This window comes from Fukomys damarensis, unplaced genomic scaffold (assembly GCF_012274545.1).
Source record: "Fukomys damarensis isolate Sample0158 unplaced genomic scaffold, DMR_v1.0_HiC HiC_scaffold_6, whole genome shotgun sequence".
Classification (NCBI taxonomy): Eukaryota; Metazoa; Chordata; class Mammalia; order Rodentia; family Bathyergidae; genus Fukomys; species Fukomys damarensis.
Window position 1 is genome coordinate 41,024,100 of NW_022900918.1, and position 24,630 is coordinate 41,048,729.

General features: G+C 50.9%; 1 protein-coding gene across 1 annotated transcript; it reads right to left on the bottom strand.

Annotated features, from left to right (window-relative positions):
* Window positions 1–8,047: 8,047 nt before the first annotated feature.
* Window positions 8,048–23,070, bottom strand: LOC104859397. Its single transcript, XM_033760971.1, has 3 exons — window positions 22,291–23,070; window positions 21,417–21,691; window positions 8,048–9,770 (listed from the first exon to the last, which is right to left on the bottom strand). Exons 1-3 carry the CDS (start codon window positions 22,508–22,510, stop codon window positions 9,612–9,614), a joined length of 654 nt encoding a protein of 217 aa, XP_033616862.1. The 5' UTR covers window positions 22,511–23,070; the 3' UTR covers window positions 8,048–9,611.
* Between the last annotated feature and the right edge of the window lie 1,560 nt (window positions 23,071–24,630).

Here is a 24,630-nt window from a genome sequence, read left to right on the forward strand (position 1 = left end):
AGGAGCAGGGCCTGTGGCCCAGGACCCCACAACACGGCAGGACCAGCAAGCGACTGAGGCAGGTAGAAAGCAGGACGTCCCTCTCCATGATAGACCCCATGTGCTGGCCCTGCAGGACACAGCTGGGTGACCCGTGCCGCTCCCTCTGAGCAGTGACGCCGAGAGCAGTCTCAAGCCCAGCGTGGTGAACGCCTGTAATCCCAGCACTCTGGGAGGCTGAGACAGGAAGATCACAAGTTCTGAGCCAGCCTGGGCACCTTAGCGAGACCCTCTCTCAAAATAAGAGTATAAAAGTGTAGGGATGTAGCTGAGTGCAGAGGCTCTGGGCTCAATCCTCAGTACTGTAGAAGAAAGAAGAGTGGTTTCAGGAGAGAAGAGTGAGCTGATGGCTGAGGGTTCAGGAGAGAACAGAGAGGAGACAGCAGAAGAGAAAGTGTGAAAGGGGAGGGAGGGCTGGTGTGGACAGAGCAGTGGGCCAGAGGCCAGGAGCAGGCAGAGGAGACCCGACGGAGGGCGGGCGCTGCCGGGCAGTCATGGCGAGGTCCTAGCGGGGACCCTGAGGGACTGCGGGGCCATCACTTCCCCTCTGACCAAGGAGCACCAGGAAGGGGCGCAGCCTCTCCCACGGGCTGCACGATTCCATCCTGTGGGGGTCACAGGGACCTGGGCAGAGGATAGAACGGGAGGGAATTGTGCAGGGAGGATGTGGCCAGTGCTTATCCTAGAGGAGGATCCGCATCCTGGCTGCCACGGGAAGCCCAGAAGAGGTGGGTCCCGGGCTGCACCCCAAGCCCTGCAACTGGATGATTTCAGACATAGGTTATTCCCGAGCTGCTCGGGGGTTTGTCTGTGTGGTTAAAGCTGAGGACGGGTGACGACATGGTATGGAGTGTGTGGTGCGTGTGTCCGCCGTGAAACACCGTGCATACAGGTTTTTCTGTAGTATGCTCTGCTGCATGTTGTGAACAAATGATTTTGACAGATACACACACGTGTGCACACTCCACATGAAAGCTTTTCAAACTTCCATTGCTCCCTTCTTTCAATAGGGCTGTTCTCTTAGTCAAGGCCCTTTAAGTCCCTCTTCTCATAATTCTGTCACATTTAGAGTCAGTCGAGACCTTGAGCCCCACTAACTCAGATTATTCTCTAATTCCTTCTCACCACCAAACCCCCAGGGCTGTGAGTTCTTCTGGAAATCTGTCTTTCCCGTATCTGCCAAGGCTGGGGCTTCCTTCTGGGGTCAGCAAGGAGGCCGGAAGCGTGGAGACCCAACAAGATCGCAGTCATCCAGGCCTCCTCCAAGTGTGTGATTCTCCACAGCATGTTCGAACAAGGCAGCGTGGCATGATTGGACCGGCTCTCAGTCCTGGTAAGTCAGGAGAAAGCGAGAGGTCTCCACCCAGTCAGACTTTGGGCCGGGCCGGAAGCCCCAGGACCAGTCAGCATCAAAGACACCACCACATTTCTCTTGGGACCCTCTGTTAGCATCGAACTTGTGCTGTTATCTGCTCCATGCCCTTTGGCACAGGACAGCGTTTACATGGCATGGAGTCAAGCGGAGTTTGGACAAATATTTGATAATATGATCGATGTGAGCAATCAGTGCAGTCACCTGCAAGTGACCTTCAGAGAAACTTCACTCCCTTCCAGCAGAAGCGAATGACCAGGACATCATCTGTCCCGTTCTGGCGTAATTTAGAAGAGAGCTTTGCAGCTGAGGCCAGCAGCATTCACCAAGGAACGTGTCCAGCAGACATAGTCCAGGCACCTGGGGGTGCAAGGCCACGGAAGGGCTCCCACGGGCTCCAGGGACAGCGGTTTTTATCTTCCAGCTCTGAGGAGCTAACATATGTTTCCCTGCTTCTGTGGCTTGGCAGGGCTCGCTGAGGGAAGACAGGAGCAGTGCAGCTCCCCATGAGGTAAATATTGTGTTAGGATCACTGTTAACCTTGGCAGGAGTCTGCTGCAGGATGCGCTTAACTGCCCACAACTGTACACAGCTCCGATCACGCAGGCCTCCCTGCCCCACACCACAAGCCTACTGCGGAGAAAATAAGCAGAAACACCACAGACTTGAGGCCGTGGCAAAGCCCGGGCCATATCAGGAGAGGGAATTCTTTCACCTAGCACCAAAGACGCTTGGACTGCTTTAAGGAATATTGAACTCACGACCCTAGCCATGAACTGAGGATCTGCCAGGCCTGAGGTTTGCAAATTATGTAAATCCCCATAGCAGTCAAAAGTAAGGACGCCCAGCAAGACTGAGATGGCAGGCAGCTGCCACCTCCCCAAGAGGGCTGCCTGAGCTCTCAGAAGTAGCAGATAGCCCCTGCTGAGCCTCTGTGACCCCTGGCACTCTTGTGACCTGAAAGCATCTGTCACCTCCACCTGTCCTGATGGGAATAATGTCTACTCCAGGGCTGGAATAGACACTCCAAAAGACACGGGGTCCGGCCTCTGCAGGGGACACACAGGATTTTCTAAGTCTGCCTAGAGACTTTCCTTTAAGAATTGCCGAGTAGCCAGGCATTGTGGTGCACACCTGTAATCCCAGCACTCGGGAGGCTGAGGCAGGAGGATCACTGCGAGTTGGAGACCAGCCTGGGCTACAGAGTGAGTTCCAGGTCAGTCTCAACTACCTAGTGAGACCTCGTCTCAAAAAGCAAAAAAAAAACCCAAAAAACAAAAAAGAGTTGCCAAGTATACACACACACAAATAAATAAGTAAATAAAATGGGGCCAGGAGCCATATGGATGGGCACTGGACTGTGCAGCTCAGGACCTCAAAATGGTGGAAATTAGACCCTGGCTCGGAAATCTGGACTCATCCTTAATGGATGCTTCCTCATCTGTACGAAGGAAGGCATGAGAAGGATTTAGCCCAATTCTCTACACAGAGGGTTTTCCGGCTCTCTGTAGACGTGAATGTCACCCCTGCCTGCCCCAACTGTCCCAGAAATTGCTGTGGTGCCCAGGAAAGGAAAACCCTAAACCAAGATGAAACTTGTGCATTTCACAAGAGATGAAGTCAACACTGAGAAACACGGGAAAACTGTGGCAGAAATCTGAAAAGATATGCATTGTGGAAACAGGCAGAGTTCTGGAAAGTGGATGAGGTATGTGTCTGAAAAGGCGAAGTGCGTTTTACAGCACAAGGTGTCCAGAAGAAAGAGGGGCGTGGCAATGCTGCAGTGTGTAAGGCAGGGCTGTTGCCATGGCTACCTGAACACCTGCTGCCATGCCTGCTAATTATGGCAGAGTGGCGTCCTGACAGCGTGAAGGACGAGACTGAGTGACTCTTACAGAGGAAAGAGTATCTGTCATTTTCCGAGGTCCGTGGCACAAAGTAATTCTGGAATCCCTAGGACATTTTCCCCGCTATGTTGAGAAGTCCTGTCCGAGAACAAAAGCAGAACCACAAGGACTTGATGACTTCAGCTGTGCTTCTAGATCCAGCTATTCCTGAAGTCTTCTTCTGAAATGGAACTTTCCAGTAATACAAGCAGAATTTCTTCTTTTGTTCACTTCGGTTTGAGTTTTTGTTGCTATTATTATTATTACTATAGTCTAGTAGTGTTGCCCAAACCCTAGCAAGTGTTGGGGACACAAAGTGTCCTGAGATGCCAGTGGGTGATTGTTAACACACTGGTGTCCCCGTGAATCAGCGGAGTGCAGAGTTGTCCAGACCGGGAGAGAGTGAGGTGCCTGGAGACGGCTGGCCATCAGTGGCCCGGTGACCCAGCTCCCAGCTCTTGCTGGTCACTGTCAAGAACAAGGGGTCCCGGGAGCCGGCATGGAGGGGACGCATGGGCTCAGCTATGTCGGCAAGGTTCTCTGGCTCCTGGGAGCCACGCCCTGCCACACACCTTGTGGCCGTGGAGGGAGCACTGGGCTGACGAGGGCGGTTGTGCTGCAGCCCTGCCGCTCACAGGACAGGCAAGGCTTGTGTCCCGCAGGCTTGGTGCCATCTGCCCTCCGAGTTGGCCACCAAGGCATTGCCACGTGTATCCCCCATCAGGAGGCCAGGACTTGGGGGATGGTTCCCTGGCTCCCTGTCTCTCTCTCTCTGTCCTCACTCATTCCCTGCGGGGCAGGTGCTGCCTTCTTGGCCTGGCAGTTTTGGACGTGTCAGAGGTCTTTGCTCTGGGGAAGAATGCTTTCCCCTGGTGCAGCATGGCTTCCATCAATGGGAAGGTGACCGGCTCGGGCCACACCGGCTCCTCATGCCAGGGCCCCCATGATGGGGAAGGAGCTACTGCCTGGTTGGGGCTCAGGACTGACTGGGGAAGGGGCCCTCTGCTCTGCTGGGGGACGGGGAGGGTGTGTGAGGGGCACCCTCCAGTTCCATGTCCTGTTACGGCGGTGAACGGAAAGCCACCTCTTCCCTGAGTGTCTTTACTGAGTGTGATCACAAATGCAGTTACTGCTGCTGCCACGCACCCTCCGAGGGAATGGCAGGCCAGGTAAAACCTGACGCTGCGTCCTCGTCCACCTCAGTCACCGGATCTGGCACTGTGCAACTTTCTGTTCTTCCCAAAGTCAAAATGACCAGGAAGGGGAAGTGTTTTGAATCCATTCCGGACATCGAGGCAGCCAGGGCAGCACAACTAAAGACACTCAGGACAGAGGGCTCCAGATCTGCTGCAGGAAGCGGCGAGGAGAATGGGATGAGTGTGCCCTGCGAGGAGAATGGGATGAGTGTGCCCTAGGGAGGGGGATTTGTGGTGATGCATCCTTCGCTGTAAGCCATTTTAAAAGTCTGAGCGCACTGTATTTTTCATCGCGCCCCTGAAATTTCCCACGTCTGATGTGCAAACCATTGGTTGTGGGTGAGTGGGAGAGGGAGACACCGTGTGTGCTTCCTGAGGTGGGAACATGACCTTCAGAGTCCTGCCCTTGCCCAGCCCTGTGGGAGTCGGGGCCCACGCCAGGCCGCAGGCACAGTGAGTATCGTAGGGACACAGGTGCCACCGGGTTCTGGGCTGTGTGGAGTCCTTCCCAGCCCACAAAGAGTCAGTCTCCTACCTGCCGGTGCCGATGACCTAGAGGCGCCTCAACACGGCCACCCACAAGACCCAGCACCATCCCTGTGGCTTCTTCGGGGCCCTCCCTGGTCCACGCAGCCCTCAGGCCAGATCCCCGGCAGCTCCCCACTTCCAGGCCAGGCCAGCTTGACCACTGTTAGTAACTTTTTTGTGTGTGGTATTGGAGATTAAACCCAGAGCTTTACACTGAACTATACCTTCACTCTTTTTTTAAATTTGAATTTAGAAACAAACCCTTGTAATGTCTCTAAGTTGCCAAGGCTGGGCTCAAACTTGCCAACCTCCTCCCTCAGCCTCACACTATTCCCAACTAGTTGTAGCGTTTGAGATCCTAGCTGGTAACCCATGCAACTCGGGTCCTCACCTCCTTTTCTGAAAAATGTACCTCCCTATTCCTCCCCCCACCCCAACTGTAGGTTTATCCAGAATAATTCTTATCCTCCCAGATGATGTTTATTTACTTCTCCAGGAAAACAAGAAACAAAATTTATAAGAAAGGTTTATGAAATATCCAAGAGACATTTGAGTAATTTTATTTACCTATGCACACCCGCTTATAATTTTTGAAACACAAACATAATGTCTAATTTCACTACAACTTAAAATACCACAACAAGAAAGGATTAATGAAGATTATGATGTTTAATTCTTTATGTCAACCTGACTGGACCACAGAGCCTAAGTATTTGGTGAAACATTTTTCTTGTTATTTCTTTGAAGGTATCTTTGGCATAAGATTAACATTTAAATTGGTTATGTTAATCAGTTTGTCATTGCTGTGAAAAAACACCAGAGAAAATAACCCAAGGGAGCTAAGATTTATGTGGGCTCCCGATGAAGCCCAGAGTGGGCCAGAAACATCATTGTGGAAGGGCCTGGCGGAGGAAAGCCACTTACCTCATGGCAGACAGGAAGTAGAGAGGCCAGGGAGAAAGGGGCCAGGACCAGATACAATCTCCAAGGCCAGCCTCCATCACCCTTCGACCCTACCAATTCCATTTCCTCCTCATGGTGCTACCTAATCATGACTAAACCAGAGCCCTGATAATCCAGTCACCTGAAAACCCCACCTTCGAACACAGAGTAAGACTTCGGGAGGACTCCTCAAATCGGAACCATATTCCTGAGGAACAATGAGCAAAGTGGATTCCCCTCCACAATAGGGGTGGGCCTCACCCTGTCAGTTGAAGGGCTCAGGTCAAAAGTTTCTCAGAGAAGAAGAAATTCGTCCGGCAGCCCACCTTGAACTCCACCCCCAGCTCCTCTGTAGGGCTCTACCTTATGGGTCCACCGTGAAGATTCTGGGTAATACTCCACAACCGTGTGAGCGAATCCCTTCACTCCTCTCACCTGTCTCTCATCTTCCCTCAGTGCCCCCCTATGCACACCCCATCCGCACGGCTCTCTGTCCTTATGTGTGCATCTGCACTCACACGCCATTCTGAAAAACCTTGTCTACCTCGCGGAAGCAAGTGGTGTCTTAGTGTTAAAAATGTTCTGGTCTTCTACTCAGTATTTTGCTTTGGCCCATGAAATATCCCAGCAGTCATCTAGACTTAATGTAGATAGCAACTCAATGAATGATTTCCAGAAAGTAAAGCAAGTGGCTATTTTACCCTTTCACAAGTTCTTGATGAACAGTAACAGTTGTGGGTGTTCCCCGAGTATCATGCAAGAGCACTAATTAGTAGGTAGGTGTATAAACTCCTTGGCTGTGGGTGCCCAAACCTGGGCCACATGCAGACAGAAATAAGAAATCACACGGGTCATGTAGGGTGCCATAGACTCAGGAGGCCCAGAGTCCCTGTGAAGAAACTGTGTGTGATTGTTCTTCTTTTCCCAGAGGAGGAGACGCAGCCAGCACCTAGGTACCCTTCATATTCATCTGTCACTGAGGCAGCTGCTGGGATGAGCAGACGGGAGAGCCCAGAGGACAAAGCCGAGCTGTCCACCAGTGGCAAATAAAGACTGAGAAAACCCACAATTTTCCTTTCCTCTGTGGTGGAAGCCAGTGCTCTGAAGACAAGCGGGTCCCAGGCCCAAACCAGTTGTGTGCAAATGCACTCTGTGGCAACACGTCATTGAGTGCCCCAGCGCAAGTGGTGCCCAGGTGTATGCACTCAGCTGCACAGGTTACAACAGGAGGGCCTCAGACTTGAGTCAAACAGGGAGAAGTGGAGAGCGATCCGTCCCATTCCATGCTTGTGTTGGGAACTTCACACTCAGAACATTCATCCCTAGGGGCTGAGGTTAACCTACCAGAGCTGACCAAAGTATCCAGATGTGCTCAAATTTCTTTACTTACAGTACGCAGCACATCACCATGAGTCCCCTAGCTTTGAGCACTTTTAGCCCATCTTTCTGGCCTCTTCCTGCAGCAGCTCTGGAGTCCTCTCTCCTGAGGGTCTTTACGAAGTGTGAGCAAAACTACGATACATGCCACTGCCCAGTGCCGCCCAACAGAAAAGCAGCGCGCAGAAACACACCACCATGTCCTCGTCTGCCTTCCACCTCACTGCACCATGTGAACCCCGGCTCCTTCCCAAAGTCAAAATGACAACGAAAGGGAAACATTTTGAATGGATTCACGATGTCACAGCAGCCAGCACAGTGCAACTAAAGCAGTGTATTCTGAGGACATATTCTGAGGGGATGAATAGCAAGATGGCTTTTACTGCAATAAAATTTTCAAATTCAAACATTCAGCAATATGTTGGTCATCCTTCGTGTGGTGGGTAAGATGGGATGTCAGGATTATCCAAAGAATTTCTGCCCCCATCCTCTGACTCTGCTGCTGGAGACAGTCGCTGTGCTGTCCAGGGTATGGCAAGACCACCATGGGAATTTGTTATTACAGATCTTTTTCAGGGCCGGGGGAGGAACTCGGGACCGTATCCATGCTGGGAAGCTGTTATCTTTAGATACCTGTTTCACCCCATGGTTACACTGAGAAGGGGAACTCAAATTACATAAGAAGGACAACCATCACGCACTCAGTCATCCCCTAGTTCACGTGTACATGTGCACGCACAAGCATATGTCTGAATTAAGTGTGTAGTGCATATCCTGAGAGTGGAAGGTAGGGAGCTCTGCTTTCTGTACATCTGGACACCATTAACCCTTTGACTTCAGAGCAAAGGGTGTGAGTGGCCCGGGCTTTGAGCCGGGCAGAGGCCAACGCGACCCAGAGACCCTCCCAGGCGGGGACTGTGCCTGGCGAAGGTGGTGTGAAGCCCACCTGGTGTGTGTCTCTGCACGGTCGCGGTGGCCAGGCAGGAAGAGCACGGCCCTGGGTAGACACAGGGAGGGGGACAGCGGTCTCAGACCTGGCTGTGGACTGTGTTTCCCTCCAGCTGTGCCCCGCCCAGCCTGAAGGGGACTGAGCTATCCTCCTGCATCAGTTACCATGAATTTAAACTGTGACCCATTTCCATGAGAACAGGACTGCTGGGGAGAGTCTCTCTTGCAGAAGTGCTGAACACCTGTCCTCTCGTGGGAGCACACGGACTGTGGGTTCTCTCCTTAGGACCCTTCCTTCACCTCCCCAAGTGGGTCAGAGCCCAGAAGGAGCTCCTTCAGCCCAAAGCAACCCTCTGTCTTCTGTGAAATCCATGCTAGCTGTTCTCATTGTCCACTCTGGTCTGATGCTGAGGATGTGATTTCTCATCTCTGAAAACCCTACTCCAGTCTTTTACTTTGAATACATTCGCTTTGTCGATATTTCTGCTTTGGAGAAATCACACATTGGCAAGCAAATCCTTAGACCTGAGTTGCAGAAGTGCTCGTTCCGCTGCTCCAATGCATGTGCACTGCTGGCTGTGACTGGCTGCACACCCACACCTGTCTGTCGGAGCCAGGTGAAGAGAGGCAGGGCTCCCTTCTTCTCTCTGTGGGATCTAGGGCTCGACAAAGGCAGGACACTGACATCAGAGAAGCCCAGTAGGTCGGGCCGGGAGCGGAGGACAGACAGATAGATGCCTTTTACGACCCCCCACCCTGGGATTTCCCCCATCTGGAAGCTTTGTCTCCTGTGATTATCTCTGAGAAAATGAAAGTAGACAGGACCCTGCAAACTGGACCTGGATACGGAGTGCGTCAGGGTAATTATGCTTCGGCTGGACTGTTGTCTTGCTCCCAGTGGGGCACTCTCGCGGGGACCATCATTTCCCTTTGGGGCGGCCGGTAAGTGCCATTACTGATACCTGAACTGAATGACACCGGAGGGCCTTGGAGAACAGCCTCGGCTACACCCAGTCATGAGGGCTATTATTTTTGAGAATGGCTTCGGGAGAGACTAAAATCACTCCAGCTTTTAGAAAGAACATTCTGTTCCTATGCCCAGGGCCGTATTTTGTGCTTGCATAGCTTCTTAGAAAAGTCCTGTTTTAGAGTTCCCTGGGAATTCTCTATTTCTCTGTGGGCTCATGGGGGCCATGGTATAACGCAACCCTCTTGGTGAAAGAAAACATAAGAAGGCATCTTGACTATCAGCTCAGCACACATACCTTGCAGCCAGGGAGCGGAGGGCTAAAGGGTGGTCTGGGGGACCAGCCTCTCTGGGTCTCAGAGGACCAGCCATCTGCGCCTGCAGGACCTGGTCAGCGCGGCAGAGCCCTGTGACCTGTGGTCTGTAGCAACCAGGCGAAGCAGCGGGATAATCACGCATCTCCCCTGGTCACAGCCGTCGGGCCACCATCTGAGTTGGACTTCCTGGGAGTGGAGCTGGAGGGAGAAGACATCCAGTGTTGGCCGGGGCTCTCGAGAGGGGCAGAGGTAATGGAAAGTGGATTACATTTGTGAGAGCTCAGTGTCTGAGGCAGAGGGGTCCACAGCAGCGACTATACACCAGAGTGGGAGGAGCCAGGACGCCTCGGCCCAAGGAGCTGGAAACGGCAGGACAAGAGGGACCAAGGACGCAGCCCTAGCCCGAGGTGGAAGGCAGCAAGTCCTTCCGTCTCCCTCTGCCAGTCTGCATGCCAGTCGTCGCACAGCCGCACCCAGAAGGCAGCTCCTCTAATCTGCCAGGTGGCCCATTCCCACAGGCACGAAGGGCCTTCCCAAGGGGCTCCCTCCCTGGGCTGCATCCCACACCTCCCCTCGGGGAAACGCTGGTCCTCTCTGGGCTCCCCATCCTGTCTGTAAGACAGGCCCAGTACCTGCCCCAGTTTGGGTGCTCTGTGAATGCTCAAGGTCCAGAGCCACGTCCTCCACTCAGGGCCTGGTACGGGTGCCCTGAAACCCACGCTGTTACACTGGTCCATGCACCAGCTTGACACAGCGTGTGCCACTCTTCCCCTGGAAGTCAAGAACCTGTCTTCTTTCTTTCCAACTAGTTCTTCTGATGACCGGGTGGGGTGGGGGGACAGGAAGCGCCTTACAGGATGGTGCTGAGGGAGAGGAACCAGGGGGGTGTGCACGGCCAGAACTGGCTCAGACCTCTGCCATCTGAGGTCACGTGCCTTGCGAAACTCTCTCCAAACTTGGAGGAGGTCAACTGATAGCAGAAGTCAGGCTCCCAGCTGACCTTCTGGGCACCTCACCACCCCTACAACCCACCGGCGGCCGGCTATGTCACCCTTAATCGATTGTATGAATGCGATCGTGTGCTTTGTGTTGGAAATTCACTGGGTTGTGAAATGACAACAGCAGACATGTGTACTGGGAAACTGTCAAATTGGTCTCCTTTGTGCTTTAAGCGTGTGATTTTGTGTCAACACAGCCTAGCAGGTGACTCAAAGTCTGATCCCTGCACAGCAGGATGAGCACCACTGGAGAACTTGGATTCCCAGCCCTGCCGAGGCCCAGCAGTCCCAAGCCGAGGGGCAAGGCAGCAGCTATGGTCGGTCCAAGGTACCATCCAGAAGCTTCAGGCACAGACCAGAGCGCATCCTCTTCTGGTGAGCAGAGACCAGAGAGGTCACGGAGGGCAGGAGTCCTGTGTGCTGCACGCAGCTGGGAACATCGGGAGCACCTCGCCGCTGTCACCCCACCTACCGGGGCTGGCTCGGCTGGTCTGCAGTGGAACCCAGCCTCGTGCCTTAAAATCGCCGTCCAGGTGACTCCAAAGCAAGTGGAGGTTGGAACCACTGATGCTCCATCTGTCATTTACTGACAGGCACGAGGGGCAAGAGGGGAGGAGGAGCCGGGGCTGTCAGCTTAGGCCAAGCAGTGAGGTGTGTCCCCCACTGACGACCAGAGTGAGCCGGGCCAGCACAGGAGCGAGCCACTGTGCACAGTTCCGAGATTCCTAACCTGCTGTGGCCTGGGTGAGTCACAGGAGGCCTCTGCCCCTGCCTGCTGCTTCCCTTCCCCTGTGCGTTATCAGTGGCTCCAGCCCTGATCCCCGCCAATGTTTTAATAGACATAAAATTGCTCATCCCGGGAGACGCGACATCTTTGACGTAAGGGTGATGGAAGCGACAGGCCATGATTAGAATATTAGTCGGAATCGGCCCGACTTCCTGTCTGCGTCTTACCGATCAAAGCCCTGCATCGATATTGTGTTTCCAGGACAGCGAATGGCTGGCCTTCTCAAACAACATAACAGGTTGATTGCTGAACCGGATGTTTCAGCCCCAAGCGGAAGGTTCTTCCTTTTTTGTTGTTAATTTTTCTGCATCCATTGATTTTCAACGAAGTCCTTCCTGACTCTTCTGGCTGAAATATCAGATGTGCTCAATAAGATCCCCGGTGGTGGCCGTGACCTCTGCTCGGCCCCGGGAGCTCAGCCTAGCTCTTTGTCACCTCCTGGACACCCGCTAGACATCGGGCCAGCACTGCTGCTGCCCCACGCTGTGTCACTGCCGGCCGTGCATTCGCGCAGGTGGGGAATAAAGGTGGTGTTTGCACCTGCAATGTCGGTTTTTCCCTCTGTACACAAAAGAATAAATCCACAGACTGCACTTTTTCTTTCCCACATTTACCATTTAGTGCAATAGTTGCCAGGAGTGTGGAATTGATTCAACCCTCAGGAAGACAAAAGCCCAGCGCGAGCACGCTGTTTGATGTCTCTGATCAATATTTGCAAGCCCAAGTCGGATGTGCTGGGGAGCTCCCGCCCCGCCCCTTCCCGAGTGTCAGAAGCCACCTCAGTGCTGGGAAGCCGGGTGCTCAGCACATGGGACACGTCCCAGCGGCGGCTGCCCGTGCAACCTGATATTGTGCCCATTGTTGCCCACTCCGTAATCATCGGTGGATCAGAGCAGGCTGGGGGTTACCATAGCAACGCTGGCCAAATGGAGGTGGCACAAGAGGCCGGAGGACAGGGAAATGTTGTCACTTCAACCCCAGATGCTCGGGGCTGGGGAAGCAGCTCCAAGCCGCAGATCAGAATATACAGCTTTGAGCAGCTCTGGGTGTCCTCTGCAGAGGTGCAGAGGCCCCCTGGATGCAGCAGCTTGTCACAAGGGTCCTTGAGTCCCCACACCGCTATTGTAGTCAGGCTTCAGAAGACAGAGTCAGCCTAGGCTGGAGAGGTGCAGGAGCAGGAGCCAGGGTGGGTGAAGAAGGACTGGCCCTCACTGATTCAGCCCCCTGGGGAGAGCTCCTGGTGGCAGGCAGCCCATGATAGAAGCCAGTTATCTCTTTCATCCAGCCTGGAAGAGGTCATTGGCCCCCAGTGGGATTTTCATCTTCAGGCCTCCTTAATGCCCACCCTCCATCCCTGGCCCCTGACCCTTGATCCTCGGTGTGTCAGACTTGTACGGAGCTGCATCTGGCCCTTTAATAAAATTTGGTTTTTGAGACAGGGTCTGGCTAGGTTACTAAGTTGCCCGAGTTGGGCTCAAACTTACGATCCTCTTGCCTCAGTCTCCCAGAGTGCTAGAACTCGGGTGGGTTCCTGCCTCTGTTCATCCTGTTTCTGGCAGTTACTGAGTCTCCTGCCTACCTTGATGCATGGAGAGGAGGCAGCTGCAGCACTCAGGCTCTGGGCGAGTCCCACTCGGCCTCCTGCTGGCTCCGTGAGCTGGGACGACCCCCTCAGGTGCAGGCCCAAGCCAGGCCTCTCAGGCTGTCGCCCACAGGTATGGGTCAGGGGTCAGGGTCGCCAGACTGGGGCTTGGTGATGCTCACACACATGGTGGCGGGCACTGGAGTAAGTGTAAGGAGCAGACTTTACACCCAGCACCTGCATCTGGGGTCTCAGGGCATCTGTGTTAACACCAAGTGTCTCCTTCCCTTTCCTTGTCGCTGAAACAATACTGGACACCGCACCGGAAAAGAGGGAGGTTTATTTTCGCTCACAGTCTACAGAGGTTACAGTCCAAGGCACACCGGGCTCCAAGGCAACAGGCATGGCAGAGGGGCCTGGCAGAGGAGAGCTGCTCAGGGCATGGCCGACAGGAGGCAGAGAGAAGGGAGGAGTGGGAGAACCAGGCTCCACCCATGGCCCTCCTCCTCCACCAGGCTCTGCCTCCCAACATCACATTCAGCTCTAAACTCTGCAGTGGATTAACTCAGTGATGAACGTCACCCCCTCAACCAGTCACCTCCCCAGAGCCCCTCTGTGAGTGCATGAGGCTGTGGGGGACATCTCAAGAGACCACTCCCACAGCAACCACTTTGATCCCTTTATTTTCCTCCTTTTCCAAAGAATTCTTTTGTATTTTGATTAGCCAGCTAATGTTCAAACACATCCGTGCTACACACCACCATAAGAAAACTGAAGGAGCCAGAAAGCAGATGAAAAGAGCTAACATTCGTTTCTGGTAAAAGTCCCTGCCGGCCTCCTTCCTCCCCCGTGACCGGTCACCTGGCCTCCTGGCATCAGGGCCCCCAGAAATAGTCAGCGCTGGTGGCCATGCTGGAGCAGGAGGGAGAAGAGCCACCCTCCGCAGGCCTTGGGTGATCTACGCGTGGTAGGCTGCCTGGCAGAGGACTTCTGCACCAGGGAGCTTTCACCGGCGGAAGAACAGGTGGTTGCCTAAGGCAGCAAAATGTTTTAGGGACACCCATGGCGGGGGTCTGCAAGCTGTGAGAGTGCCTTGTGGCTTCTTTCCCCATCTTGCCTAGGGCAGCACAATCCCAGCAGCACCCTAGGGTGGCAGCAGAGGCAGCATTTGCATACATTTACATCTCTCGCAGAGGGGGAGTGAGGGCCTCCGTGCCACTGAAGGCTCTAATATTCGCTCAGTCCCGCGGCAGCCGGGCTGAACAGGTGACACGAAGGCCACAGAGGGCCTGCCAGGGGCCAGCTGGCATCCTGCCACCCCTCTCCCCGCCCTCCTGGAGCACACGCACATGTGTGATCCGATCGGGGGACCCGATGACGCAGGTCCAGAGCCGCACCTGGCTGCCAGCTGCGCACCATCTGCTCAGGGTGTCACGGGCTCGGGTGTCACAGCGCGTTCTGAGCAGCACAGGCCACGTGCTCACGGAGCGCTCCTTCTCCCTGTGACAGGAAATTACTCACTTGATTCATTCAACTGCGTGTTCATGACAGGGAAGCAGGCTGGAGGACGAGGCGGTGTGCCATGTCAGGAGCAGGCAGAAGCAGGCTCTGTGTTATCCCTGTGGTGCTGTGTAAAAATCTCCATTCTGGGAGGCCGAGGCAGGAGGATGGTAAAAGTGAGTGCAGCCCGGGCAATTTAACAACTTAACAAGAATCTCTTTCAAAATAAAATTTAAAAAAATAGGGCTGGGGATATGAGTGAGTGCTAAGGCTCTGGTTTCAATCTGCAGTACTGAAAAACAAAGTTACCACTCACAAGTTCCGGTCACCAGCATCACAAGGGGCCTGAGCGGGGAAGTCCACAGGACAGGTGGAGGTATGCTCTTTGGCGAAAACAAAACTCTTAGGGTCCACTCAAGGCCACAGAGGACTCATCCGAACACAGAGGTTGTCGTGGGATAGATCTACAATGTCCCCTCCGACTCCCATGTACGGAAGGTGACCGGGCTGCGGGGCGCTGTGCTCCTCAGCGGAGTCATCCCTTGATGGTTCGCGGCTGAGCTGTAGTTGGCGGGGCCTGGGTGGAGGAGGTCCCTGGGGTTTGCCCTCTGTGCGCCAGGCCCGCCCTTCCTCTCTGCTTTCTGGCTGCCCTGCAGTGAGCAGCTTTGCCCCCCAGGCCCTTTCACCTTGCTGTTTCTGCCTTGGAGTCGTCAGCCATGGACCGAACCGAAGCCCCGGGAATCAGGACTCTAAATAAACCTCTCCTCCACTGAGTTTCAGGTTTGGTCTCTGTTCCTGTCTATCGTGATGGGATGCTTGGGGCCAGGCTGGAGACCCCTGTCCCCTCCCAGGGGCACCTGTGATAGGATGGGCTTCAGCTGTTGAGGCCAGGCAAGGGGCAGTGCAGAGAAACAATGAGCTGGCGGCGAAAACTTTTCTGCTCCAGCCTGGGCAACATCCGGGAGTGCATGAGACCACAGTTTGGCATTCTGCCAACCAATGTCTGCCCTGGATCAGGGCAAGATTTCCCTCTGTCTTTAATCGTTTTTCTGATTTGTGTGTAGGAATTTTGTTGTTGTTGTTGTTAAAAGTACTTCCAATGAATAAAATGTGCAAATGGCTGTACAGGTGGTGCCCGACCGATCTGTTCTTAGGTCAGTTTGGCCACACAGTTCACTCTCATTTCCATGAGTAGGAATTAAATATGCACAGGTGTGGGAATAAAGGCCCTGGGGCTGCATGGCTTAATTTTCCTGAGAAAATGCATTTAAGCCTAAAGGTTCAGAATAAATTGCCCCAGAGCGACTCTGGACATACAACGGGCCAGTGCTTCAGGTGGCCTTCAAGGTGCCGGCCTCGGGCAGAACCTGGAACCTTTGGCCTGGTGGAGATGAGCAGGAAGGCTCTGAGGACGAGGGGACACCAAGCAACACTTCTTAACATCGATGCGGTGAAAACTAGCAAAGCTCACAGCATAAAATAGCACTTTGTGCTAGATAAATATGTTCCCTCTATCTCCTGTGAAATATGGCCTTGGGTGTGCTTGTTTATAATCATTGTTAAAATCCTATAGCTCTTGAGAATAGACGAAGGTCTAGTTCAACTCATGTGTTTGTACGTGCGTCGAATTCCAGACTGACGAAGAGGCAGGAGTAACTGCCTCATTTGAGGTGGCTTTGCTTTCTTCCTGGATTGTTCGTCCTTGCCTACCTGACATCTTTCAGGGATACCTCCCTTTTGAGGCAGACAGCAAAGCCGCAGAAATTACCAGATGAAGAGGAAACTGGCTTTTAGTCTTAAGAGTGTGAAGGCCACGGTCCCTGTGCTGTGTGGAGGCTGCGCACACCCTGGTGAAGGCAGCCTCGATGGCCCGGCAGCCTTTCCTGGACACGGGCTCCCCCCCTTCTCTCTCTCTCTCTTCCACGTGCCAAGATTCTTTCCTTGGAGCTCAGCACACACACAAAAAAAACACACTCTCGACCATGACATTGTTTTGATTGCTGTGACCCTGGAAATAAGACAAATGAAGAAAACAAACCAAAATGTTCTCCTGTCATGTATTCTACCTCTATCAACCTTGGCCATTCACAAGAAATAAAAGAAACTCACGCGCAGTACACCGTCCAAATGTCAGCACTCTTTTTTCGCCTGTCTGAAGATTCAACCGGGCTCCCCGCGGCCATCGTGTGGGGCTGCACAGCCCTGGGTTCGACCCTGAAGAGGCCGGAAGCGGCGCGTTTCCGCCTGACCTGGGTGGGGTTTGCTGTTCGGGGCTCATCATGAAGGCCGGAAATGGCTTGGAGCAGCGGAGGGCCTAAGAGCAGGGACTCGGCTGCATCCCAATCTGGCCCTAAGCAGGTCTATGCTAACCCGTGCAGCACCGCGCTTGCTGGTCTGCAAAATACGAGGGGAGCAGGGAGCCCCGGCCCGTTGCTTCCCAGAGAACTTCCACTCTGGGGGGGTCACTTTCGAAGACATTGCTTCCTTCTTCCTTTTTGGTCCTGGGGCTGGAACCGGGCCCTCATGCGTGCCAGGCAAGCCCTCCGACACTAAGCTACACCCACCTCTTAAAACAGTCTCTTATGAGAACAAATACTGCCGGTTCTATTTCTCACTGCATATTTGGTGATTCTTTCTCAATTAAAAGATTTACACATTTTTAGCCCAAAAATTAATTTTAACTTTTTGGTCCACAATCTCCACACACACTGAAGAAAGCTTTTAACAAAAGACAATTTCCACTCGTGATCTGAAATGCTTTAAAATACTCCAGAAAATAATAATAATACCGTGCTCACAGGTAGGCAGTAGGTACGTGGGTAGGTCTAGATCTAAATCCAGTTCTAAAGCCACCACATGACTTCATGGGAAAGTACTAGAAATACTGAAGACATTTTCGCTAGAATTAGGACAAAGACCACAGTGCCCACCTTCTCCCTGGCTGGTCTGGTGTGGCTGAGATACTCGACAATCAAATGACACAGGAAAACTGACCACAGGCATTAACATAGGCAAAGAGGAGTAAAATTTTCCCTATTTATGGATGAGGCGATAGCACACTTATAAATCCCCTGAAAATACATGACAAAGTAATTCAATAAAATAATTCAACTAGATATGGTAGGATCCTAGCACTCTGCAAGGCTGAGGCAGAAGGGTTACAAATTTGAATCCAGCCTACACAGCTTATCAACTTAGCAAGACCTGGTATCAAAGGAAACAAGGGATGGTGATGTATTTCAGTGTAAAGGCCCTGAATTCAACCCCAGTATGTCCAAAACAAAAAAAAGGAATTCAATGAAGCAGTCAGATATAAAATTAACATTCAAACAGTAAGCAGTTAAAGAAAATCCCATTTACAAGAGTAAGTAAAATAATACTTGAAAATAAATCTAACAAGAAATGTGCAAAACTTACAGGAGGAAGATTCTAAAAATAAGCCTGAAATTACACAAATTAATTGACCAAATAGATGGGAAGTCAGATAGGGAGATTAATTATTAGAAAGATGTATGTTGTCCCTAGGTTGATGTACAAAATCAATACAATCCCAGTAAAAATATAATGAGTTATTTCATAGTGGTGGACAACATGTTGATGGGAAAATTAAAATGCAAATATAAATGGGAAAATGCCAGAAAGGTAAAAACTAAGAAGAAAAATCTGGCCCTATCAGATGTGAAAACATACAACACACCTTCTGGGATTAAAACAGTGTGGTACTAGCATCCAAAAAGACAGAATAGAGAAAAAACTATATAAAGTGTTCAGAATAAGACCCATGTACATATGGGATTCACTATATAACAAAAATGGCATTTCAAATCACTAACAGTGAACTTTGTAGTAAACTGGGTTGGACAAATTCATAGCTCTTTGAAAAAACTTATACAATCATATTTATGTCTCTTACTATATCTAAGAATATTCTCCAAATTTATTAGGGAAGTAAATGTATTGAAAGAAATCATAAAAGTGCTAGAAGAAACAGGCTAATTCCGTTTAAATTTTCTCTAAAGAAAAGGCTTCTAACTATGATTTAAAAATAAGAAGCAATAAAAAAATGCTTGATAAATGTGGCTAGATAAAAAATATCTTAAAACACCTCAAATGTTTTATCTCATCATATTGGAAAGGCCAAAGGCAGCCAAAAGTGGGACAGAAAAATATTCCCAACAAATACTTTAAACAGCTAATATCCATACTACCTAAAAATTTCTTAAAATTGAGAAGCAATGGATATGATAGATGAAAAGAGCCTCCCTTTCTCCCTCAATCCCTGCCTCTCCCTCTTTCCTTTCTCCCTCCTCCTCCTCCTCTCTCTGCCCTCCCTCCTTCTCTTTTGTTTGCTCATTTGATATTTCATTAATTTCCAATTTCTCTTATTCTTTAATTCTACGATTTTGATTCCAACCTATCTTTTGTCCTCTTGTGGTGGAGATTTACAACAAGACTTTGGACCATACCTCCCTTCCATGCAATCTCTTAAAAATGTTCTTTTAAATATTTTTTCACTGTCCAAGGGCTTTTAGTATATTGTGATTTTCATTTTCCCATCCTCTCCATTTTAGCGAACTTTCTGTTTAGGATAGTGATAGAAATACAAGGCCTCGACACTGAAATACATCCCCATCCCTTGTCATACAGAAGAATCGGGTGGGGCGGCCGGAGTCCCATGCAGCTGGCAGACTTTCTCCGCACTGTCTCAGAGCACCTGTCAGTCAGTCTCCCCCCATGCGGCTCTGTCCCTAAGCTCACCCCACAGTGCCTGGTGCCTTCCCCTGAGCCCCTCCTGGGTCCCCCACCCTGCCAGCCCTTCTGACTGCCAAGGACCCTCCCTCCGGGCTGGGGCAGCTTCTCAGACCACCCCACGGTGGTGCCTCAGGAGGACAGGGGGCCACTGCTTGGGCACTGTGCTGACTGATTCTCTGGGGAGTGGCTCTGATACTTTCTGAGGACCAGACTGGGACTCTGGCTGATCCAGAAGATCACCATGTGCAGACTCCACTCCGTGGGGTTCTGGGGGCAGACCAGCAACACGGCTCATGACTGCGGACCCGGGCCATATCCACCCGGGCCAGCACCCTGGCTGGGATGTCCTGGGCTTCTCTCCTGGGACGAGGAGAAGGATGCCTCACCCAGATCCCACCCAAGGCCTGGGCTGGATGCCCTCTCCTTCCTAGGGGGCAAAGCACCTGCTCAGCGTTAGGGACTCTCCTGCACAAAAATGCCTCTGATCCCCTCTATTTATTTGCCCATTTATTATAGTGTGAACTAATGAATACAAATTTCATATTTGTATTACTCTTTCATCAATAACTCTGCTTCTTGAAACCTGTAATACTAAGGTATTTACATACTGTCAAGGTGATGTGAAAAAACATGTAAGATGTTTTTAGGTAAGAATGCACACTTTAAATTTTTATAGTAACCAAAGTGCTCTCCTTAAGAGTTATTCACACTTCCATTTCCCCTGGAAAAGCACAAGAACAGCTGGCTGAGGGTCCTTGATAACTCACTGTGTTACAAAATGTGTTGAACTTTGACAAAAGCAGAATCTCATTACGGCTTTAATGTGTTTGCTATTTGTTAATTAGATCTAACTTAATAAAATGAATTTAGTTTTTAATCTCAAAGTCTGTGTTCCCACTTATGTAATCTAGATCTGTCATAGATTGAAATGCTCTAAAATTGCTAATTATAATACTGATTCTTTGTTTCTGTTTATAGTGATTTTTTGCTTCACATTGTTGATGTTATTTTGTGTATAACATTCCTTGTTGTTAATTGTCACCAGGGATGGAACAACTAGCACGTTAAAATGGCCGTCTTTGTCTTTTTTTTAAATCTAGAATTCAACTTTTTCTGATATTATGATCCTGACTTTTTACATTATTAATAGTCCCATAGTCTTCTTTTTCTATTCTTTTAATTTAAATATTTCTGAATCATGTTACTTTTTAGTTTATCTCTTTTACATACCTATATTCTATTTTACACATTTTCTTTTTTTGAAGATTTTCCCCAGATTTATTGACGTGCCACTGACAAGTAAGTACTACATATATTTACAATTACAATGTGATGTTTTTGTATACACGAGAATTGTGAGCTAATTCTCCAAGCCAAGCTGATTAATGACCTTTCTTTTAATAATTGAGCTTAGGTCATATGTGTCCAGTAATTTACATAGAGAGCTTTGCTTCTGCTGTAGCATTTTATTTAATGATCTTCTACTATCATACGTTTTTATTATATAATAGTTCTCTCTGAGAGAGTGATATCTATATATATCCTGCTTTGTGTCTTTTTTCCTGTTAATTTGAATTTACTTGTTTAATCTATAGCTTAACTTTTAACTATGTATTCTGTCACATATATATGTGTAAATATGAAATTTTTGGCAACAGTTTTCCTGGGAAAGAGAGCTCATCTACACATACAATACCAGTCACCTCAGGTCACTGAGACAAAATACCCGGCACCCACAACTCGAAGGAGGGCAGGTTTGATTTGGCTCGTGTTCCAGGGGCTTAGCCCATGCCTCCGGACACCCAGAGTGTGCTTTACTGATCCTCTAGGTGACTCCCACCCCAATCAAGTTTACAATTACGCTCCACCATCACGGAATTACTTCTCAAAGGAGATGGAGGAAATCCAATTTAAAATCACCAAATCCAATTCAACAGCAAAAGTGGTGGGCCATCTCCCTCGTTCCAGAGGATTTCTAAGGACAGCTTCCTCTCGGTGTGTCTGGATTATGTGACTCTGACAACGATCCCCTGTAGTAGAGAGGCTGCCGCCCCTGCCTGGGGATCCCTCGCTAATTTGAGAGGCATGTTTTCCGCGCCTCCGAGCGAGCGCAGGGCAAGTGAATTGGACGTAATCACATCAGGACCTTTCAGTTGCTGCTAATCACTTCCTTGGAGGTTGGTATCAGTGCATTAATCGCCACGTTTTAAAAAGTAGTTACTCACTAATTCCCGTTTTATCCGGTTTCTACCGCGCCAGCTCACGTCTGTCTGTGTCTCCAGGAATACGCTGAAGCTGGCTGTCCCAGGCGGTGTCCGCTCACTGGGGCGCGCTCCGGGCCGGTGTAGGCCAGGTGTTGGCCCTCGATGGGCAGAGCGGACGAAGCCAGTCGATCTGCAAGTCTGCGAGCTGCCCGGAAGGGCCGCCAAGACAGCCCACACCCCGGCTTCACGGACTCCGCGGCGTTGCCCTCTCTCTTTCGTGTGATTCTGTTTTTGTCCTTTAAAAAAAAAGTTTGCTTGTATGAGCACTCGTATGCATTACATGATTCCTTTTGCTGTGGGAGTGCGTGGACTGGACACATCTTAATTCTTTCTGCGTCTCCTCCCCTTCTCTCGCTCCTCCTCCCTCCGTAGCTCATGCCCCTTCCTATTTGCAGAAGTTTTATCTCCCCATTTCCTGTGGTCTCTCTTCTCCTCTTTATGCTTTGGGCTTCTCGTGTAAGGAAATCCAGGTGACGTCTCAGCTGTGTGTCTGATTTGTGTCACTTAACACCGCGGTCTCCAGGCGCCTGCGTCTCCCTACAGAGGACCCGTTTACCCTCCCTTTTGGCACAGCGGTGCTCTGCCGTGGAGCCTCCGTCTGTGGATGGACAGGGGAGCTATGTAGGGTTAGGAACTCGCTGCCGTGACCGTGGGTGTGCACGGCTCGCGGAGCTATGACGTCTCTAACCCTAAGGAAGACACCAGAGCGGGGTCAAATGGAATCGGTCTTCAGTCACACCCTACGTCCGGGTGAGCTCATTCGGGCCTAGCAACTCAGTACCAGGCCAGGAGCTGCGCTCTCTCCAGGAGGGCTCCCCGTGACCACCTCTCTTACCTCGCCCGCCCGAGCAACCCGAGCAACCCGCTGTTCCTGCATCACAGCGAAGAACTTTTCTCTCCTTAATGAAGAAAGCCGAGCAACTCCACCGGCAGCCCCGCCTTCTGCGTCCCGTTTCCATGGCACCGGCGTTTGCGCATGCGCAGTTCTCCCTGTCCCTGGCGCACTGGCTGCCAACCTGCCCTGATCTCCCCTCTCCCAGCCCAGCTGGGCTCATCCGTTTGCACCTGGGGACAGCAGGCAGGACGCTCCGTGCCCCGAGATGAACCTCTGGACACAGGAAACACAAGAGCGGAGTAAACGTCAAGCCCGGGAGTAAACGTCAAGCCCGGGGTCACGGCCTGGCCTCCCTCGGGTTCAGAGCGTGGCCTCGTCCCCAGGGCTATTCCTGGCACTCTGCCCTTGTCTCTTCCCCTGTGTGACTTTAAAACTCTGAGCTCCTTAGAGATGCCCCTTTGGAGATACGAACCGTACTGCTGGCCTCCCCATCTTTCTTTCCCACTAAATTCACCGGGATTTTAAAAATTATTTATTGAACTTAAAATGATCTCCCCTTTTAAACTCTCAGGCATTACATCCTTTCCTACTTCTGCCTTTCCGAACTGCTCTTCCCTGGGATTCCCCTCTGGAAGGACAGGGGACCAAACCCACCAAGACCTCCTTCATCTACTCTGGCTTTTCCCTTCCTCTGATGCCAGTACTCTACCACCTCCCTAGGGGCAGAGGTCAAAGGGCTTTTTTTAAAAAATTGAAGGCAGAATGCATATCCATAATGACAGTACACTGTAAATAGGAGCTGGGAAATGTCCCTCGGAGGACAGCTCCTGCGGGAACTGTCTGAGCCCCCGCAGCCTGGATTGTGTCCCCCCATCTGCCACAACCACACACAGCCTCTGTATGACAGATTTCTGCAGAGACAATGAGTACTAAACTGCTAGCCATGGCCTGACACTAAGGAGAGGGGTGTTGTTTCTCCGGAGACATTTACAAGTGGAAGTAACGGCCTGAGTCCCGGCAAGTTGGATCGTCCTGCCATTTCTAACAGGGAGAGTGTGCTTACCTCCACAGCTAGAGGAACAGTGATAGCAGCTTTTAAAATATGCTATATGACTGAGAGTCAGTACTCTTTCGCTGACTCACATTTACTAATAGACCATGGCCACAAAGTAAGGGCAAGCGGAAGGCTCTCGCTTGACTGCTTCTAGAAGGAACCATAGGGTACAGAGTTCTGTTCTCTGTGTCCTCGATCCAGGGAACTGGCGGGCTAGCTGCTCTCCACCCCTGGTGCAGCCCTGTGCCTTGCATCAGCACTGACGTGCGCAAGTAATTCCAAGGATCCTCATCTTCCCTGGAGTCACATAATAAAAGCACCTAAGAGCTGTTGTTAGAAAATCTAATGCATTCCGATACAAAAAAACAATCAGAAAGGACTTGGTCATCTCAGCTCTAGAACTTTGAGAGCAGTTACTGACTTGGGAGCACAGGATCCTGAACACCTGCATCTAATCAAAGAATCCAGAACCAGAGCCCAGTGGGGAGAGAGGTGTCTGTGTGGGCCTGAGGGCGGCGGCAGGTGGTAAGAAACATAACCCAACTCTTTAGCTTCATTTTTATCATCCAAGCCAATGTGTTTCTTAGCTTGTGTTGTTGTGAGGGACACAGCCCGACACTCAAGAGCACGAGAGATCCCAGTTCCGACGGTTATGGACTGGTCTCCCTGGAAACCGACCCCATCTCTGGAGCTCTCCTCAAGGCCTGCATTACTGTGTCATGTGACATTTTCCCACAGGCAGACATGGGCGTGACTTCATTGCATACACATTAGCGGCCTGAAAGTGTAAGCTGTCCACACACAACAGAAGCAACATTGGAATCTTTGACTTCAAAGTCCACCTCTGGGTGTGCTCTTTCCCAGTGTGCATTTGCAAATCACCAGTCACCACCGCACTCTTCTGTGCAACAAAAGTCTTCTATCTTTGGCTGATCGCAGAGATTCAGGATGTTATCTCTGAAGACATAGGGTACTGTCTGATCACTACGATATGTCATATCTATTTAGTATCACATACAGATAGGTCACACAGCACATATATAACATAAAGGAAAAATGTGCTTCAAAAGATGCTTTTAAATCAACTGTTATAATTAATAATATCATCATCAGTTAGGTGTGGTGGCGCATGGCTGTAATCCCAGCACTCAGGAGGCTGAGGCAGGAGGATTGCTCTGAGTTCGAGACCAGCCTGGGCTATGTAGTGAGTTCAAGGCCAACCTGAACTACATGGCGAGACTCTGTCTCAAATAATAATAATAATAATAACAATAATATCATCATCA